Source organism: Ovis canadensis, chromosome 20, assembly GCF_042477335.2.
Source record: "Ovis canadensis isolate MfBH-ARS-UI-01 breed Bighorn chromosome 20, ARS-UI_OviCan_v2, whole genome shotgun sequence".
In the NCBI taxonomy this organism is placed as follows: Eukaryota; Metazoa; Chordata; class Mammalia; order Artiodactyla; family Bovidae; genus Ovis; species Ovis canadensis.
In genome coordinates this window covers 45,752,757-45,774,284 of record NC_091264.1, presented here as the reverse complement: position 1 = coordinate 45,774,284, position 21,528 = coordinate 45,752,757, and the positions used below count along the sequence as shown (strand labels likewise).

Below are 21,528 nucleotides of genomic sequence, written 5' to 3'. Positions count from 1 at the left end.
CCACAACAAAACCTGTTTAGTAAGCTTTTTTCAAATATCATATTTCCTTTGTCAGTTGACACTTCTAGATTAAGCTACTAAAAACTCCCAAACATGCTCGTTTTTCATTAAACAGCTTTCATATAATGCATAGGCTTGCTGCCAGAGATAATTTACTTTACTATGGCTAAGAAAAAGAGCAGAATTATTTGCTAACTCATCAGCATAGAGCTTGAAATGATTGCTGAGATGATGAGGGATTTTCCTTTTTGTACCTCTTTTTAAATTATTATTTCTTGGGGAATATTTTGAATGTTCAAGAAGGCCACACATTGTCTTAAAATAGACATCATCAATCACTGTCTCTTTTCCCTTAATAGCAGTGATTCAGATATTAGGCCCTCACTCAACAGTCATTACATTCTTAGTTCTTTCTTTGTATGTCTCCCCCTAAAATTTCCTATCTGACCCTAATAGAAATCTTTAAAAGTTCTGATTCAAATGCCTAATATTCATCCTCAATTGTGCAGTTTGGGGAGATGTGTTAGTTCCTCTGATCACCAGGAAACATGGAGTCATATCATTTCCCTGAGAAGGACCCCAGGACCTCAGTAAGCACTCAGAACCCCAGAAACACAATGTGTAAGAATAGTTGAAGATCTCTTCCCTGCCAGTGACAAATGAGGGATACATGGAGGCTTACTAAGATTCTACCTACTTCATTTCATCTAAGTCCATGAAGTTACTTTGTAGCTGATTTAGATTATTGAGCAAGTTGCTCTGAAACTGGGCTTTGTGATACCAGATTCAATGGTGCATAAAGTATCCATGTTCAGTTGAAGATGCTCTATTGAGACTCTATCGATTCTCAGGGAAAGAATATTGAGAAAAACCTCCTCACTCTTAACTGGTCTGTATAAAGACTTAATGCTGCACAATGGAACACAAAGAATGGCCATTTGAAAACCGTGCTTCCCTTTAAATATTGGTTATTATTTGGCCCACATTCCATAAAATTGTGCCTGCCCAGTAGAGTGCTTCATCCATGGATATTGTTCAGTCACTTCTGATCATCAGAGAATAGATACTAGGGAGGCTAGTGATAGCAAATGAATACTTAGAAACAGAGGCAGTATAGATTTTAAGCTGGTGAATTCTGGAATGGGGAAAAAAGAAGAGAAAAGCTAACAACCTAAACTTAAATAAAAGACAGGAAATGAAAGGACATCTATAGTTTTTCAAAGATGTGAGGGAAAAATCTTAATGAAAGAAATAAGTGAAAAATCCATAGAGAGATAAACAAGGAAGGTTCCAGAGGTTGTTGGAGAGAATGAGCTTGATGTTAAATGAGCCAGGATATTTATTGCTTCAGGAGAAGAAAGGCAGGATAGAGAGATTTGAAGTGGTCAGGAGGGCTCTGACAACTAGAGGTTTTTTCTCAGTGTAGTTGATGATCTTATGTGGATGATGGTGGTGGCTGAATAGGGATGGAGAATGAGGCCTGGGAGCGTGGGCTTATGACGTTAACAGAGAAGCCAGGTCACAGAAGCAGTGACAGTTCCATACAACTCCCTTATCAGTCCCCTGCCCAGTCAACAACTGATCTGGTTTAAACAGGCTGTTGGCAAACCACGATATGGCCCTACTGCCCCAAACAAACTGTCCTCAAGTGTTTCAAAGCAGCACCAACTTCTCCACCTGGGAGACAGACTCCTTATTTAGAAGAGGTGTGGGAATCGATAGTGAGGAGATCCACTTGGAATTCTGTATAAAAGACTTCTCTTTCTCAGATGTATTAATGCAACTTTTTGAGCCAGGAAATTAAGACCAAGATTCCTGGGTACAAGAGTGTTGCAGAGAATTTGAAAGTGAGTATAAAAGATAAACAACAGAAGCTACTCCACAAGTCTTCTCTTTTCTTCACTGCTGCTGCTGCTAAGTCGCTTCAGTCGTGTCCGACTCTGTGCGACCCCATAAACGGCAGCCCACCAGGCTCCACCGTCCCTGGGATTCTGCAGGCAAGAACACTGGAGTGGGTTGCCATTTCCTTCTCCAGTGCATGAAAGTGAAAAGTGAAAGTGAAGTCGCTCAGTCGTGTCCGACTCTTAGCGACCCCATGGACTGCAGCCTACCAGGCTCCTCGGCCCATTGGATTTTCCAGCCAAGAGTACTGGAGTGGGGTGCCATTGCTGACTTTTCTTCACTAATTACCAGTTATTTGATGTTATCAGTCACTACTGATAGTAGGATCCCTATATCTCTATTTTTAAAGTGTCCTCTGCCGGGTGGAAAAAGGGATTCTTTCTGCAAGGGTTAACAGCCTTCAGGTTCGCTCACTTTCAAGTTCAAGTCTCCACTTGGGTAGAGTAATGACACAAGCTAACGTTTGGGGCGTGAAACAAGAAAGCTTCAGTTGCATTACAAATCCGCCCCATGCCCGTCATCCCAGAAGCAATGTGAACTATTTCAACTCCGGTGGCATGTGTGTCCTGGGAAGCACCTTTCCCTTCTTCTACCCTGGAGACAGTGTGGCACCATCCCTCCTCTACTTACTTGTGAGGGATGTGACTCAAGTTTTTTCCCAGAAATATTTTTCACCACAGCCCCCAGCATCACTTTAAGGGGGGTTGGGCGGGGGGCGGCAGATAAGCATGTAAGCCACAGGCCTTGAAATTGTACCATTCCCCCTTCCCCTTTTCACCAATCCAAATTTCAGACAACACAAACTGTCTTAACTCTTATTCTTTTCCCACAGTGAGAGCCCCTTAAAACGCTGGGACCTATTCTGTGACGGAGCAAATAGATGTAAACTGGAGCAAACTTTGTAATGGGAGGTACACCAATGCCATCATTTTTACCATCTCCAACGAATGATAAGACAAGGTGAGAGAAAGGTAGAACTGGAGTCCTATGTGGATTCTTCTTACTGGGAATTGAAAGTTCAAAAATTGTCCTTTGAGGGTGTAGCTTACTCACAGTTTTGCTGTCTTCTGAGTTTTAGCCCCACATATGGTTAATTTAAGCTATTACCCCTCCCCACACTTGGTATGTAATGCAGTGGGGAGGCTCGAATAGGATCCAGTCTACAGCAAAGACAGTAATCCCTTCCAGGTTTCCATTCACCCTCTTTAACATCAAAAATTCCCAGGATCCTAATTTTTAAAAATTCCTGGAATTCAAGTGATGGTCCAATGGCTAGTGTTAGCAGCCTGCCTAAGGGTCACATGAATATCTACTTTATTCTTTTCCCCTAGCTTTACTGAAGTGTAACTGACAAATAAAATGTATTTAAAGTATACATAATGATGGCTTGATATATGTACACACTGTAAGCACTTCTGAACATCTGCCTTATTGTAACACAAACGTAAGGGAAATGCTTTTTCTTAGTACAATGGAGGCAAAGATGGAGTTTTCAGAACAATGTTTTTATTTAAGAATTAAGGGAAAACAAAAACATTAAAGCATAGGAATACACTGACTGAATACAAGTGTCTTGTTTGGTCTGAAATCTTGATAAAGTTCCTCTAACTACTTACCTGAGGTAGATTTAGGTTGGCACTCTCTCAAGAGAACCTCCCTCCATTCCAGAAGTTACCTTCTAGTTTTGGTTACAGGCTCCCAAGTGGTCCTCTCCAACCTCAGGTTATTCTATATGAGTAATACCAACACCCATTTTCCCCCATGGTTAAAAACCCTCAGACCTATTTCATACCCTCAAAGTTTTGGTTGAGGGATGGTCCATCCTTAATTTACTTAAAGACTAGAGACAATTACCAGTAAGATTAGTTGAAAGGGGCAGGTCAGTGCCCCACCAAAGTTACAACGGTGTCCTTCTCCAAGTTCTAGTGACCAACAAGTAGCCATAAGGACTAATTTTCATCACCACCAAGCCATACATCCAATACTATTTTAAGAATTACAACTGTCAAACATGTACTAGTGACAGGCATGATTTTCATCAAGAAGAAACAAATACATCTTGTGTGTTTTATCACACTGAGCAAGTCTTCATGGTGTAAGAGCTAATGAAAATTACTAAAACACATCAGATCAAATAAACTTCCAGGATCTGTTTTCTCAAAGAAAGAAAAAACAGCCTAGAATCAAATTCCTTATCACTATGAGTTATATCCTCTGACCCTAAGATTATCAAGGTCACCAACCTGTCATTAGGATCAAAGCTTGGAGCCATACACAAGGTGGCAGTGTAGCAGCTGGCCACCCCCATGAGTCCAAACACCAATGCTGCCTAGAGTTCAGGATCTGCTAAGATAAATCAGAGGACTGCAAATATTTATTCACCAGACTACAGTCCCAAATACTGTAGGGCTCTTAAGTATTTCTATTAAAGGTCTTTTAATCTGAGGGAAGGGGGGAAAAAACCTCACAAGCATGCATTTATAGATCCCTGGATTAATTAGTGTTCCTGGAGAATGTTAAAGGTAATCATAATTCTACTAAATTGGAGATAAGTGCTTATCCTGAAACCTCTGATGAATGCCAACTTCTTTTCCCTTCTAGCATTTAGAATCCCACTTTACAAGCCAAATGTACACCTTATATTGTGGTGACTTTTCCCCAGAAATAAAAGAGTATTCTCTTTCCTTGGCAGACCAAAATAAATGAAAGGTATATCATCACGAGGCTTGGATTTGCTATAAACAGGATGATGGAGTGGGGGAAAAAAAAACACTACCAGCTTTTCAGTCAGGATTCTTAAAAATCAGTCATTTCTCCATTAATAACACATCAGTATGCGTTTTACTCTGTGCTGACTCTGACTTGAGTCTTAATGTCAGCCTTCCCTTAAACACTTTGCAGGGAGTTGACTGAGTATATATTACCATTGAAAGAAACATGATAAATGAAGTTACAAAAATATGGCAACTAGCAAAATCATAATGATCATCCTGGAATTTGCACTTCTGGGTTGATAACAAACAAATCTCTAAAGCTGAAATTGGGAATACCAGTAATAATCCAAAAGACATTTTAGGGCGAGGACTGAAGGTATGCCGCAATTCACATCAAGTAAAATGCTGAGCATTCTGCCTTCTTATGAGGTTGGTCCTCCAAAGGGGAAATTCTGGGGACTGTTTTGATCTAGGATAACTATTCCCTAGTTGTTTAGTTCTTTTCACAACCAGCAGAAGGTTCCCATGCTGGTATCAACAAACTAGTCCCCATTCTACCCGAGAATTAGAAAATCAACAGAGGCAAAGTCAATGTACTTCTTTCCCCAACAGTAACACATGCCACACTTTCTATCTCAATTACAGTCCTTTCTTTTATTGGAGTTCCAAATTTTAAAAACTGAAAGTAAAGCAATCATTCAGTGGTTCAGATAAAAGAAAAGCATCTTTACCTGAGTTACCCATCAGGCCTACTCTGACCTGCCCTAGCTCTTCCCAGAACAAGTTTCTGGGTATCTAAACAAAATGGTTTGCATGTCGTCTCCATTAAAATTCACCTCTACTACAGGGGTCAACTAACTATGAGAACAGTTCTCATACCTATTAAATGTACACAGTCCACAGTGAGACCTCTATAGAGGTCTACAAAATGCTCTCCAGAGTAGTTTCTTTGGGGCCCAATAAGGTAGAGATTTCCTGCAAGGATTTTTTTCCCCCAGACTTAGGGTTATTTATAGGGTCTTTCACTTATACAAGTTCCCTGGTGTACGAAAACTGATCATTGACAGAAGTTTTTCTCATTCAGAGAATTCATAAGGTCCTTCATCAGATTTTTTGGGGGGGGAGAGGTTTGCAAACCCAAGAAGGCTCTCCACTTAATGCTTTTGCCACATTCAAGGCAAATACACAAATTTTCACCTGTATGGCTTCTCTTATGATAGGTAATAGTCACAGTTACGTTAAGAGGCTTTTTTCACTACTGTTGGGGTCTTTCCAGTGGGGCTTTCTGACATCCAATGAGGCGTGCATACTGTCTGAAGCACTGTTTCACAGGGCATTAAAAAAATATCATCCTCTGATCTGAATTATCTTGGAATGAGGAGAGGTGAGCACTGCTAGAGAGCTTTCTCACATTCACCGAACTTATAAGTTTCCCACCTATATAAATCCTCTTGTGGATGATCAGACATGAGCTTGGACTGAGGTTTTCCAAAAACTCAGGGCATCTGTAAGGTTTCTCACTGGAGTGATTGATACGGTTCTGTAAAGACAGCTCTCTGGTCAAACCAATTCTCAAGTTCCTACAACTACAGATTTTCTGGTCCCCAATAAAGTCTGAGCTCTGAGGAAAGTCTGAGATTTGCTTTGAGTTCTCCATCTTAAGTGAGTTCTCTTACATTGTAAATACATCCTTTTTTTTTTTTTATGGTATAACAACTTCTTGTCTGGTCAAGACATCTGTGAGGCTTCTGATACATGGGGAGGGCTGAGCTCAAGACCTTTCTCAGCCACATTACAGATATATGGTTTTTCACCAATGTGGATTGTCTGATGTTGAAGAAGGGCTGAGCTCTGATGAAAGCTTTTATCACAGACACTGTATTTATAATGCAGCTCCTCTGTCTGAGTTCTCATTTTCTGTTGGGCAACGAAGTCCATGCCTAAGAGGAAGCCACTCTCACATGCAGACCACTGATGTGGTTTCTCTTCCATGTGAATTCTTTGATGCACAATAAGGTCTGAACTACAGCTGAAGCTCTTCTCATATTCAAGGCATTTAAAAGTGTGAGTGTGAGTTGCCTGGTGCCTGATGAGGTTGGCACTCCGGGTAAAACTTCTCATACATTCCAAGCATTTATACGGCTTCTCACCTGTGTGGACTCTCTGGTGTACAATAAGGTCGGATTTCTGGCCAAAGCATTTCTCACAGGCACCACACTTATAGGGCTTCTCCCCAGTATGTACTCTTTTATGAACAATGAAGGCTGACCGGTGTCGGTAACTTTTCTCACACTTATTACATTTGTAGGGTCTTTCACCAGTGTGAGTTCTCTGGTGGCTAATAAGATCGGATTTCCCACTAAAAGCTTTTTCACACTCCAGACACTTAAACGGTTTCTCACCTGTGTGAGTTCTTCGGTGCCTTATGAGGTTTGTACTTCGGCTGAAGCATTTATCACACTCACTACACAGATACGGTTTCTCGCCTGTATGGCTTCGCTGGTGGACAAGCAGATCAGAGCTCTGACCAAAATTCTTGCCACAGATATCACATGTATAGAATTTTTTACCTGCATGCGTTCTCTGGTGTCCTGAAAGGGCTAAGTGGTGCCAAAAGCTCTTCTCACATTTGCTACATTTATAAGGTTTCTCATAACTGTGGATCCTCTGATGTGAAATAAGATCTGAGCTTTGGATGAAGGTTTTCTCACACATATCACATCTATAAGGTTTCTCCCCAGTATGGGTTCTCTCACACATAATAAGAGCTAAGTTTTCACAAAAGGTTTGTTCACATTCAAGGCACTGGTATATCTGATCATCTATTTGAGTAATCTCATGCACATGAATAAAAATCTTTTTACCCTTCTGAGGGCATACATGATATATTTTCCTTTTTTGAGTTCTCTGATTATATCTCTCTTCTGAAGTGTACATTTTCTATGGCTCTCTCCTAGGGAGTTTTCCACTGGTCTTCTTGACCCATCATTTTCTTCATAGTCATTTTCTCGATAAGAACTTGAAAGATACATCTGTCTTAGGCCTTTCAGTCATGAGCAGTTTCTCTTTACAAGTTTCCAGCATCAAATGCACTTGTTCTTTATGTGGTATTTACAACCCTGTGAGACAAAGAAGAAATATTATTTATATTTCCATAACTAAAATGCTCAAAGTTAAAATTGCTGTAGAAAAGACAGAATTTCTGCATCAAATTCCACAAGTGCTCTACGTTTTACAGGGGTTGACAGCAGTAAAGTTTTCTCTAACTAAAACAAATAAGCAACACATACATGGAAAGTACGAGGAAGAACTGTTTCTTTAATCAACTCAAATGATCTCAAAACCAGGATTCCTCCTCTCCCCTTGGTTCATCTAAGTAATCAAGACACCTAATAATTAATATGCCTGCTCTTGAGGAAAACAACCCAAAAGGGACTATGACTACCTGTGCAGTCCTTTCTGTAGAATGTTTGGAAGAAAATGGTTAATGATTATTAGAATTCTCAGTGTAAAGAGAGAGAAAAGTTTTTCTTACTATCATCCTAGCTATGTGATGTTTGGCAAGTTTCTTAATCACTCTGTAGCTAGTTTTTTCATTTATAAAAAGGATAAATGATGGGAGTTACCTCATATCACTGAGTTGAATAATAAGTTAGTCAGTATTTCATGGTAAGCATTCTGTGTTAGCTCTTATAATAACTATGATGATAAAGAGATCTAAGATTCTGCTTTGATATGATCATAAGAGCATAAACCTTGCTCAAAATAAAAATGACTGTAGCTAAAAGCCTGGGCTTCAAACCTGTCTTTAATGCCAGGCTTTTCTTTGTACAGTGAAGGGATATGAAACAGGTTTTCTTGTTTTTAGAGGGATGCACATGTATTGAAATACCCAAAGATTGAGCATCTTAAAGAAGTCCTTATACACAGAAAGATCACAATTATATAATTCTCTTTTATAACATTATTGAAAAGGGCCCTGTGCTCAGAGTCTAACCACTCTGCTCTTCCACCCCAGTAAGACAGACAATCACATCTTCAAATGACTGGGAGATTAAAAAGGAGAGACAGACACAAGAGAGACATTGAGGTCTTTCTGTTGTTGTCATTTAGTCGCTAAGTTTTGTCCAACTCTTTTGCAACCCCATGGACTGTAGCCACCAGGCTCCTCTGTCCATGCAATTTCTCAGGCAAGAATACTGGAGTGGGTTGCTATTTACTTCTCCAGGGGATCTTCCTGACCCAGGGATTGAACCCTTGTTTCCTGCACTGGCAGGCGGATTCTTTATCACTGAGCTGCCTGAGGTCTTTCTACTCAGGCCCTATCTTCTGTAGCGCTACACCACTAGATAAGTTAAAGATTCAAGCCCAATAGGAAATACAGGAATATAGACTAACAATAAGGAAAACAACAGGCTGATTCAAGGGAGAAAAAGATAAATGTAGTAAGCTATTGTATTTATCAACTACCAATGATATACTAAAGAAGAAACAAGAGAAACAGAGGAGGAAGAAACACCATTTTCCATATCCTTCACACTTACTCTTTTCAATGATCATTCTCATATATTCAAACCCCCTCCTCTGTCACCTAAGGAATAAAAACTGATGAGTGTGCTTTCTATTTTACTGAGAATATCTAAGGATGGAAAAAAACAAAAGCATAAAAAATACTTGCACATGCTCCCACCACAACAACCAACCTCTTGCAAGTGTGGTCATGCACTCCATCTTTCCTTCTGTTACCATGGATGACAAACTGCCCCTGCTCAACCTAAGGACAATCTGTCAGTCGGGGTACTGGATTCCACCCTCTTTTCACCACAAGGACATCACTCCTGCAATTCTATCCTCTCTCTTCTGCAATACCAATTTGTTCTTTTCTATTAAATCATACTAATCAGCAAACTAGCTGTTACCTCTCCTAAAACAAAAGCACAACAGGAAACTTCTCTCAACCACTTCATCCTCGAGCTACTTTCACTTCTTTGTTTCTCTTTACAGCAAAACTCCTCAAAAGAAATCAATCTGTTCATTGTCTTTAATTCTTATCTTAAATCTTATCAAGGCTTCTAGAACATTCTGCAAATACTCGCTTTCACTGCTCCAACAAAACTGCTCCTATTAGAACCTACAAGCTCTTAAGAAATCTGACTCCCAGCTACCCCTGACACACTTCCCTGCACTTCTCATTTGTATTGCATGCCAGTCATCCTGCTCTCCTTGCTTTTGTTCAAACAATCCAGGTTCACTTCCATTTCAAGGTCTTTATGCTTATAAGTCTCTCCCTGCTAAAGTGCTCATCCTCAAGATCTTCAAGGCTTCCTTTCTCATCTCACTCTAATCTTTGATAAATTGTCATATTCTCAATAAGGCCATAACTGACCATCCTATTTTAAATTATCACACATCTCCATCCCAGATGACCCACACATGCAACACCCCTCCTCTCGTTTCATGTCTTATTTTTCTCCATAGAACATAAGCCCCTTAAAAGACAAGGATTTTAGTTCATTTGTTGCTGTTTCTCTAGCACCTGTGACACTGTCTGGCACAGAGCAAGTATGTTCACATATAATGAGGTACTCTGTAGCTGTGAAACAGGATGAAGGTAACTTTTCTGAACTGATGTGGAGCAGTTTTCAGGATAAACTGTAAATTTTAGAAAGCCCTGGTGTAAAAAAGTATGCTATATTTTCTGTAAGAATGAAGTAGAACTTAAAAAAACTACACATGGATCTATTCATTTGGTCAAAAAGAAATTCAGAAAAGATTGAACTAATAAGTTTGGTTATTATAAGGCAGATGGAAATGGGATCAAAAGGACAGGAAAATGAAACTGGTACCAAACGGTGAAGGAAAGAGAGTCATACTCTTCTTTAGTGTATACTTTTGTAAAAACACACATTTTAACTTTAAACTGTTGTATTTCACATATTCAATAAATAAACAGAAAAGCTAGGGGAGAAAATAATTAAAATAGAATTCAAATAAAAACAAAGAAGTCTGTATTTCAAATTAATAGTAAAATCACCCAGGAGGAAAATAACTCAAAAAATTCTGTAATACAGTATTAGAATTATATAAACTCAAACTAAAGATAAAAAGAACTATAAACAATAACTGAACTGTAATTAGCAGGAGTTTTCCCCCATGTTGGTAAAGGTTCACTACTTAATGCACAGACTAGGAATGACAAAATAAGTAAATATAAAGGCAACCAGATGTCTCACTGTCAGATAAGGGAGTCAGAAACATAGAAAAGAGAAAGGCTAGAATGAACTCTGTATCTACAGTGTTTAACTGGAATTAGAAGTATCAGTAGGAAGTCAAGGTTTGAAGTATACACAGAAAAAATAGAAATGTTATTATTTTTTTTAAGACTCCTAATGTCTGCTGAGAGATCACAGAAACAATGAAATCCTAGTAGTAACGAGCATACCAAGCACTCAGATTTTGGTTTCTAAACACCATTTCCCACGGAAAGGAACCAGGGCTCACTGGATAAATGGCTAATTTCAGGGTTTAGAAAGTACACAATCAACCTGGAACATCTTGTTGTTCCAGAAAACAAGGAAGTGCTCAAAAAGTGGTGATAATATGCTAAGAGGACTAGAAGCCTCACTGAAGGGGCTGCTACTACACAAATCTGGAACAAACAACATCAAAATAAATACAGACAGTAATAAATTAGTAATACAGTAAGAATCGATGAATCCATATTCATTTAAAAAGTGAATAAATAGTAAAGGAGAAAGGAAAGTTTTCTCCTTAATTAAAAAAGAAGCCAACAATTAAATGTAGATGAAATGATGGAATTAAAAACATCACGTCTCATCAAAAGAAGAGCAATAACTGTTTCAGGCAAAAATACAGTGGATGAAAAGTTTTATGAGAATCAGGATATTTACACAATCAGAATATATCTCCCCACTGCTGCTGCTGCGAAGTTGCTTTAGCCATGTCCGACTCTGTGCAACCCCACAGACGGCAGACCACCAGGCTCTGCTGTCCCTGGGATTCTCCAGGCAAGAATACTGGAGGGGGTTGCCATTTCCTTCTCCAATGCATGAAAGTGAAAAGTGAAAGAGAAGTCGCTCAGTCATGTCCGACTAGACATTTAATAATTACAAAGACAAAAAAAAGTAATTTCACAGAAACCTGGAAGATGCTATCTTAACTAATGATCAGTTAACATCATTAATAACAAGATATAAAATTGTCTCCTAATATGACACAAAGAGAGGAACAGAACATTAAACATTGTAACCTGAATCTCATCAGGAGGAAACTCTAGACAAAGCCAAATTGAAGGAAATTCTGCCAAAGAAATGGCTTAAACTTTAAAAAAAAAAAGTCAAAGTTATGGAAGGCAAAATCTGAGGATATGTTCCACAATAAAGACATGACAAATGAAATGGGTGATGGTGGATTGGATCTTGGACAACAAAAATAACTTGTTTTTCTTTTCCTAAAATGACATTAGTGGAACAACTGGCTAAACTCTAATAAGGTCTCAAGATCAGATAATAGTATTATATGAAAGTTAATTTCCTTACTTTGATAACTGTAATGATAATAAAAGAGAACAGACTTGTTTTTAGGAAATAAAAAATTAAGTATTTAGGACAGGCTTTTTCAACTAGCATTCTGGGAAAGAATGAAGACCTATGGAAAATGATTTGAGTAACTATTTTTTTAAATTCTCCCAAAGATGCATACAGCTAGTAGCACTACATGGGAGAGAAGTTAATTCATTAAATACCTATGACTTTAGGACTTAATTCTCTCATCATTTGAGATGAGGCATTATGTCTGTAACTTACTCTCAAAATGTTCAGGAAAAAAAAGGTACACAAAGGTACATGTACGTACAGAAGTAAGTAGACAGACTCATAAAACAAATACAGTAAATGTTAACATTTAGGGACTATGGGTGAAGGGTGTATGAGCATTCTTATATTATTTTACAACTTTTTGTAAATATGAAATTATTTCAAAATTTAAATGTATCTTATCTTGTGTTTTAAAAACATGGGAGCTGAGAGTTGGTATACTACGCCAGCTGAATTTGAATGTTCAAACCCTGGAATCAGATTTTGGTTCGAATTCCCACTATGTTCTTTTGTAGCTATGAGAACTTGGGTAAGTTACTTCCTTTACCTTTTATTTCCCTTTTGATAAAATGAGGAGGATACTATTACATGTCTTAAGGAGTTGCCATGAGAACTAGGATACTGTCAATAAAGGACCTGGCTCAGGATCTGGGTACTCAATTAACAGATGCTCAGTAATGGCAGGTTCTATTATTTTCTTAATTCCATCTTCAGGGTCAAAAAAACCCTAACATTTCTTGAGGTCATCCCCTGTGCCTGTCTCTTATGCACAGTCTTGTTTAAAATGCATTAAGATAATTAACTAAATAATAAAAAATGAAATAATCTGCTGCTGCTGCTGCTGCTAAGTCGCTTCAGTCGTGTCCGACTTTGTGCGACCCCACAGACAGCAGCCCACCAGGCTCTGCCGACCCTGGGATTCTCCAGGCAAGAACACTGGAGTGGGTTGCCATTTCCTTCTCCACGCATGAAAGTGAAAAGTGAAAGTGAAGTCACTGAGTCGTGTCCAACTCTCAGCGACCCCATGGACTACAGCACACCAGGCTCCTCCGTCCATGGGATTTTCCAGGCACGAGTACTGGAGTGGGGTGCCATTGCCTTCTCCTATAACTCAACCAGTTAATGATTAATATGAGTATTATGCAAAAACTAGAAAAAAAAAAAGTTTGAGAAATGTTAGAAGGAAAAGGAAGACTTCAGAATCACAGCTAAGTAAAACTCTGGAGTCATACAAACAGCTACTATAAGACACTGGTTTTCCAGGAGTTTTCCAAAATGTGTACTACTGTTAAGGTCAATAGGAGAGTTAAAAAGCATAAACATACAATTCTGAGCATGGTCACAGCCTGGTAAATGAATTATAATATTCCCTAATTTTATTAGTTCAGGGTGTCATATTTGCCCTAAATAGCCAATAATTTGTAGGGCACTAAGGAAAAAAATTAAAAATAAGGAAACCATTTTCTTATTCATATTTGAGTCTTTCAGATGGATGTCAGCATCTAGAAAATAATATACAGTCTGGCTGTCAAAATTTAAAGTAAATCATGATACTTCCCTAGTGAAAAATACTGTTTCTACCACACTAACAATAAAACCTAAGGTTCTCACCACACCACCTAATGTAGTTTTTCTGCCTCCCATAACACCTTAGAATCTTTACACTTGCTCCATCTACCTAGAATGCTTTTCACCCAAGGAGTTTGCTCCTTTAGTTGACTCAAGTCTCTGACTGAAAATCATTTCCTCAAAAAGAGGCACATCTTGGCAACTTTAACTAAAACAGCTATGTCCCCTTAGCATGTATTATTTCTCTCCATAGCACTTATCATCCAACTTTGTGGTATTTTATATCTGTTCATTTATTTCTCTCTCCTATTAGAATGTAACTTTCATTATGGTTAGGACTTAAGTCTTTTGTTTACTGCAATATTCCTAGTGTCTAGAATATGTCTGTTGAATGAATGAAAAATATGAATGAATATCAGAACCAAAAGAGTCATCATCCTCCTCTAAGCCTTAGCAGCAATCTAGGCTAGGCTAACAGCCCTACCGATCTCAAATGGCAAACCAGAATATATCCTTCAAGTCTCAGCTTCAGAGTACCCTATGCTAAGAGGTTTCTCTTATCTCATCCTAGGAAAAGACTGGTTCTCACTTCATGGTTATGGCTAGGATTGGAGTACACAGAACAGCCAGGCTGGCAATAAAAGTCCAAGCAGAAAGGCTGAGTGTAGAAGACCAAGGCCATCCCTACAGTTAAAGGATGTATGCAACAAGCAGATTAAAGTCAATAAAGCACTAACTGTCCGAGGCCAGGGGTGGCAGCCAAGAGGAACTACCCTGCGTCCCAGGTTAGAGGTGGCCAGGAGGAGCCACCCCAAGCCTGAGGCCAGGGGTAGTGGCCGGGAGGAGCAATCCCACGTCCAAGGAGCGGAGCTATCCCACGTTGAAGGTCAGGAAGGGCGGCGGTGAGGAGATACCCCTCATCCAAGGTAAGGAGCTGCGGCTGCACTTTGCTGGAGCAGCTGTAAAGAGATACCCCATGCCCAAGGTAAGAGAAACCCAAGTAAGATGGTAGGTGTTGCAAGAGGGGATCAGAGGGCAGACACACTGAAACCATACTCACAGAAAACTAGTCAATCTAATCACACTAGGACCACAGCCTTGTCTGACTCAATGAAACTAAGCCATGCCCGTGGGGTTACCCAAGATGGGCGGGTCATGGTGGAGAGGTCTGACAGAATGTGGTCCACTGGAGAAGGAAATGGCAAACCACTTCAGTATTCTTGCCTTGAGAACCCTATGAACAGTATGAAAAGGCAAAACGATAAGAGTAACTCCCCAGGTCAGTAGGTGCCCAATATGCTACTGGAGATCAGTGGAGAAATAACTCCAGAAAGAATGAAGGGATGGAGCCAAAGCAAAAACAATACCCAGTTGTGGATGTGACTGGTGATAGAAACAAGGTCCGATGCTGTAAAGAGCAATATTGCATAGGAACCTGGAATGTCAGGTCCATGAATCAAGGCAAATTGGAAGTGGTCAAACAAGAGATGGCAAGGGTGAACATTGACATTCTAGGAATCAGCAAACTAAAATGGACTGGAATGCGTGAATTTAACTCAGATGACCATTATATCTACTACTGCGGGCAGGAATCCCTCAGAAGAAATGGAGTAGCCATCATGGTCAACAAAAGAGTCCGAATTGCAGCACTTGGATGCAATCTCAAAAACAACAGAATGATCTCTGTTCTTCTCCAAGGCAAACCATTCAATATCGCAGTAATCCAAGTCTATGCCCCAACCAGTAACGCTGAAGAAGCTGAAGTTGAACAGTTCTATGAAGACCTACAAGACCTTTTAGAACTAACACCCAAAAAAGATGTCCTTTTCATTAGAGGGGACTGGAATGCAAAAGTAGGAAGTCGAGAAACACCTGGAGTAACAGGCAAAATTGGCCTTGGAATGTGGAATGAAGCAGGGCAAAGACTAAGAGTTTTGCCAGGAAAATGCACTGGTCATAGCAAACACCCTCTTCCAACACAAGAGAAGACTCTACACATGGACATCACCAGATGGTCAACACCGAAATCAGATTGATTATATTCTTTGCAGCCAAAGATGGAGAGGTCTATACAGTCAACAGATCAGATGACTGCGGCTCAGATCATAAACTGCTTATTACCAAATTCAGACTTAAATTGAAGAAAGTAGGGAAAACTGCTAGACCATTCAGGTATGACCTAAATCAAATCCCTTATGATTATACAGTGGAAGTGAAAATAGATTTAAGGGCCTAGATCTGATAGATAGATTGCCTGATGAACCATGGAATGAGGTTTGTGACATTGTACAGGAGACAGGGATCAAGACCATCCCCATGGAAAAGAAATGCAAAAAAGCAAAATGGCTATCTGGGGAGGGCTTACAAATAGCTGTGAAAAGAAGAGAGGCAAAAAGCAAAGGAGAAAAGGAAAGATATAAGCATGTGAATGCAGAGTTCCAAAGAACAGCAAGAAGAGATAAGAAAGCCTTCTTCAGCAATCAATGCAAAGAAATAGAGGAAAACAACAGAATGGGAAAGACTAGAGATCTCTTCAAGAAAATTAGAGATACCAAGGGAACATTTCATGCAAAGATGGGCTCGATAAAGGACAGAAATGGTATGGACCTAACAGAAGCAGAAGATATTAAGAAGAGATGGCAAGAATACACAGAAGAACTGTACAAAAAAGACCTTCACAACCCTGATAATCACGATGGTGTGTTCACTAATCTAGAGCCAGACATCTTGGAATGTGAAGTCAAGTGGGCCTTAGGAAGCATTACTACGAACAAATCTAGTAGAGGTGATGGAATTCCAGTTGAGCTATTTCAAATGCTGAAAGATGCTGTGAAAGTGTTGCACTCAATATGCCAGCAAATTTGGAAAACTCAGCAGTGGCCACAGGACTGGAAAAGGTCAGTTTTCATTCCAATCCCAAAGAAAGGCAATGCCAAAGAATGCTCAAACTACCGCACAATTGCACTCATCTCACATGCTAGTAAAGTAATGCTCAAAATTCTCCAAGCCAGGCTTCAGCAATACGTGAACCGTGAACTCCCTGATGTTCAAGCTGGTTTTAGAAAAGGCAGAGGAACCAGAGATCAAATTGCCAACATCTGCTGGATCATGGAAAAAGCAAGAGAGTTCCAGAAAAACATCTATTTCTGCTTTATTGACTATGCCAAAGCCTTTGACTGTGTGGATCACAATAAACTGTGGAAAGTTCTGAAAGAGATGGGAAGACCAGATCACCGGACCTGCCTCTTGAGAAATCTGTATGCAGGTCAGGAAGTTAGAACTGGACATGGAACAACAGACTGGTTCCAAATAGGAAAAGGAGTAAGTCAAGGCTGTATATTGTCACCCTGCTTATTTAACTTCTATGCAGAGTACATCATGAGAAACGCTGGACTGGAAGAAACACAACTGGAATCAAGATTGCTGGGAGAAATATCAATAACCTCACATATGCAGGGGACACCACCCTTATGGCAGAAAGTGAAGAGGAACTAAAAAGGCTCTTGATGAAAGTGAAAGAGGAGAGTGAAAAAGTTGGCTTAAAGCTCAACATTCAGAAAACAAAGATCATGGCATCCAGTCCCATCACTTCATGGGCAACAGATGGGGAAACAGTGGAAACAGTGTCAGACTTTATTTTTGGGGGCTCCAAAATCACTGCAGATGGTGAGTGCAGCCATGAAATTAAAAGACACTTACTCCTTGGAAGAAAAGTTATGACCAACCTAGATAGCATATTCAAAAGCAGAGACAGTACTTTGCTGACTAAGGTCCACCTAGTCAAAGCTATGGTTTTTCCTGTGGTCATGTATGGATGTGAGAGTTGAACTATGAGGAAGGCTGAGCGCCAAAGAATTGCTGCTTTTGAACTGTGGTATTGGAGAAGACTCTTGAGAGTCCCTTGGACTGCAGAGATCCAAGGAGATTAGCCCTGGGATTTCTTTGGAAGGAATGATGCTAAAGCTGAAACTCCAGTACTTTGGCCACCTCATGCGAAGAGTTCACTCATTGGAAAAGACTGATGCTGGGAGGGATTGGGGGCAGGAGGAGAAGGGGACGACAGAGGATGAGATGGCTGGATGGACGTGAGTCTGAGTGAATTCCAGGAGTTGGTGATGGACAGGGAGGCCTGGCGTGCTGCGATTCATGGGGTCGCAAAGAGTTGGACACGACTGAGCGACTGAACTAAAGCACTATCTATTAATGCTTACTCTATCAGGTCCCAGGCTAGGGATTATCTCATTTATTTTTCAATGATTACATGGATTATCTCATTTCATCTTTCCAAGATTGTAAAATAGGTATTATGAGCAATGTTTGTACCTTACAGATAGAAAAATGATGCTCAGGGTAGTTAAATAACTGAAAACTCACAGCTAGTAAATAGCAGAGCCAGGATGTAATATCCATTTTCTGACTCCAGGGCTTGCATTGAGTATACTGTCTTTTGTGGGCTGCAAATCAATCATGAAAGAATAATTAAAAGCCTATGGTGAATAAGCATCTTGGAAAGAAGTAGAAAATACACTAACATTGGTAGGCAGGGTTACCTCAGGCGTTAAGAAAGGGTCATGTATCTTCTTTCCAAGTGTCTTCTCCCATTCCTTCTTGTTCTCCTCCAGTTCCCCTCACATGTCCCCTAAAACTCCACCATGTATATAGAAACACAGTTTGCTACACTACTTACCATAACAAGAAAGACTCAAGACTGTCTTCCTTTTGGCTCCAAAAGGTCTCCAGTCCATAGTTACTAACGATACTCAATTCTTCCCTCTCCTGGAGGAAAAGTCAAAAATGTAGAAATTTAAAATTTTTGTGAAATTTAAAATTTTTCTAGCGCTGGACATCTAAAAATTGGTTCCCTTTACTACCCAGTCTGGTCAATATCTTTCAATCATAAGTTACCTCTTCCTACCTCTCCTCACATTGTTTTCTCCCAGAGAGCTCTAGACAAAATATTGAGAGTCCTGGGTAATGACTAACTTCATAATAAAGCCCTGAATCCTGTTCTACTTGTTTCAATTTTTCGCCTCTGCTAAGTGTATTATCTCAAATTCTGAGGTCAATGACCCATTCTTCTACCACTATAAACCTCCAGATACAGTTGATAAGTGCAAATGACAAACTTGTATATAATGCCGGTTTCCAATAATAATTATGGGATGATTAAACCAGATTCCTCTGCATACAAACTGGATGAAACATGACCGATCTCTGCCTTAAAGATGGGGATGGGCGGTGGGTGGAAAACTCCATTCAGCGTCCTCGTTTTTTTCCCCCAGAGTGAAAGATACAGATCGCTTAGAAAAGTGCCCAGCAGCGTTTACTATTATTATCTCCAGGAACCATAGTACTATGCTTATCATCTTTCAACTTTTCATTGACTGCCTTTCAGTCCGCCCTCAGGGGGGTTTCCAGACCGTGCACCGTCACGAGGAACAGAGGCCTCTCCTATCAGGCAGAGGCCGAGGGGTCTCTAGTCCCGCCTAACCCCTCCACACATCCTTGGGCCTCGCAGGCCATGCCCCTCCCAAGCCCCGCGGCCCGCGCTTACCCCGGCTGCAGCCGGCGCCGCCCCTCTGCCTGGGAGGGCACTTCCGGTTACTCTCCGGACACTCGGGGTTTGGCTTTCCCTGCGGCCGCAGGCTTCGGACGGTGAACCTAAGGGCCCACCTTCGGGAAAAGAAGGAAAGCAAACCTGGGAGGCCGACGAGAGCCAGGAGCATCCTTCTTTGCGCGGCTGGGCGAGGGTAGCTGGGGCCAGGGCATCCAGTGTGCGATTTAAGGGCCAACAAGGCCAGCTAGCTTCCCGAGCCCTTTCAGCCTGGCTGGGAAGCGGCCGGCGCAGCCCCGCCCCCGAGAATCACATGATCTCCCTGGTTCCGAGACCAGGGCGCTCCATCCCCGGCCTCTGGGCCAATAGGGACCGAGCCTTTGAAATGGGGGGCGGGGCCGTGGGGCGCCTGCGCTCCAGGGACTGTGGTGTTTGGGGCGGAGCTGAAGAGGACTCTGCTTAAGGGTACTTTCTGACTCGTTGGAGGTATGCGGGGTGACTAGAGGAGCCCACTGCCAGCTTGTCTAAGAAGAAGCAACCCTGTTTATATTACAGTTTCCGACTTCTGTTCTCTTTCTTCAAGGCTGTTGAAAGAGAACTGTAGGCCAGAGTAGCGTCACAAGAGATGGATGCCTGCGACCCTGGGGAAAACACCCGGGAAGGATCTGAAAGAAACTGAGGCTCCCAAAGCACAGTGGAAGCGTTCCGTCGTCTAAGATGTGGCCAGAGAGATGGATGAAATGCTTTACAGAGCGAGTAGTGTTGGCTTTGTGTGGGTACAGGAAACTGCAGAGGAGGATAGAACTGCTGTGATTGTAGGAGGTTTCCCAGTCCTTTATGATTGTGTTCCAGGACTGGCATCAACTTCAGTAATCACGTGTTTGGGTTGGAGCAGAAACGAGTTTTCTTTCAGATTGAAGTAAATGTATCTATATCTACATCTCCCTCTGCTCAGTTGTTCAATGAAAAAAAGTTTCCTGAAAGCCCTCAGACATCAAAGGGGAAGGATGAGTACTGGGAATATAGAGAACAAAAGCCTGGATAATGTGACCAAAGACTTGAATTAGGAGCACAATACTGAGATTAGGGAGTGGTGAGAGCATCATCAGGGTCTTAACACTCTTCAGTTCAGTTCAGTCGCTCAGTTGTGTCCCACTCTTTGCAACCCCATGGACTGCAGCACGCCAGGCTTCTCTGTCCAGCACCAACTCCTGGAGTTTACTCAAACTCATATCCACTGAGTCGGTGATGCCATCCAACCATCTCATCCTCTGTCGTCCCCTTCTCCTCCCATCTTAAATCTTTCCCAGCATTAGGGTCTTTTCCAATGAGTCAGTTCTTCACATCAAGTGGCCAAAGTATGGAGCTTCAGCTCCACCATCAGCTCTTCCAAGGAATATTCAGGACTGATTTCCTTTAGGATGGACTGGTTGGACCTCCTTGCAGTCCAAGGGACGCTCAAGAGTCTTATCCAACACCACAGTTCAAAAGCATCAATTCTTTGGTGCTCAGCTTTCTTGATAGTCCAGCTTTCATGGCCATATATGACTACTGGAAAAACCATAGTTTTGACTAGACGGACCTTTGTCAGCAAAGTAATGTCTCTGCTTTTTAATATGCTGTCTCGGTCTAAGAAGCAAGCATCTTTTAATTTCATGGCTGCAGTCACCATCTGCAGTGCTTTTGGAGCCCCCCAAAGTAAAGCCCCCCCCCCCCCACATGAACACAGTTTTCACTGATTTCCCATCTATTTACCATGAAATGATGGGACCAGATGGCATGATCTTAGTTTTCTGAATGTTGACTTTTAAGCCAACTTTTTCACTCTCCTCTCTCACTTTCATCAAGAGGCTTTTTAGTTCTTCACTTTCTGCCATAAGGGTGGTGTCATCTGCATATCTGAGGTTATTGATATTTCTCCTGGCAGTCTTGATTCCAGCTTGTGCTTCATTCAGTCCAGCATTTCTCATGATGTACTCTGCATATAAATTAAATAAGCAGGGTGACAATATACAGCCTTGAGGTATTCCTTTTCTTATTTGGAACCAGTCTGTTGTTCCATGTCCAGTTCTCACTGTTGCTTCCTGACCTGCATACAGATTTCTCCGGAGGCAGGTCAGGTGGTCTGGCATTTCCATCTCTTTAAGGATTTTCCACAGGTTGTTGTGATCCA

At 40.9% G+C, this 21,528-nt stretch overlaps 1 protein-coding gene across 4 annotated transcripts; it reads right to left on the bottom strand.

The window, feature by feature from the left end:
• Positions 1-3,386: 3,386 nt before the first annotated feature.
• On the bottom strand, positions 3,387-19,722 carry ZNF322 (zinc finger protein 322). Of its 4 annotated transcripts, none has more exons than XM_069564015.1 (4): positions 19,356-19,668; positions 18,489-18,577; positions 18,176-18,255; positions 3,387-7,735 (listed from the first exon to the last, which is right to left on the bottom strand). In XM_069564015.1, the coding sequence occupies exon 4, from the start codon at positions 7,551-7,553 to the stop codon at positions 6,345-6,347; it is 1,209 nt and encodes a 402-aa protein (XP_069420116.1). In that variant the 5' UTR covers positions 7,554-7,735; positions 18,176-18,255; positions 18,489-18,577; positions 19,356-19,668; the 3' UTR covers positions 3,387-6,344. The 4 variants fall into 4 exon arrangements, with proteins under 4 accessions (XP_069420116.1, XP_069420117.1, XP_069420115.1 ...); XM_069564016.1 differs by having other exon boundaries at positions 19,500-19,658; XM_069564014.1 differs by lacking the exon at positions 18,176-18,255 and having other exon boundaries at positions 19,500-19,722.
• Between the last annotated feature and the right edge of the window lie 1,806 nt (positions 19,723-21,528).

Bases quoted from the DNA above. Each gene is read 5' to 3' on its own strand.
- ZNF322 (XM_069564014.1), bottom strand. From the start codon at position 7,553: ATGTACACTTCAGAAGAGAGATATAATCAGAGAACTCAAAAAAGGAAA.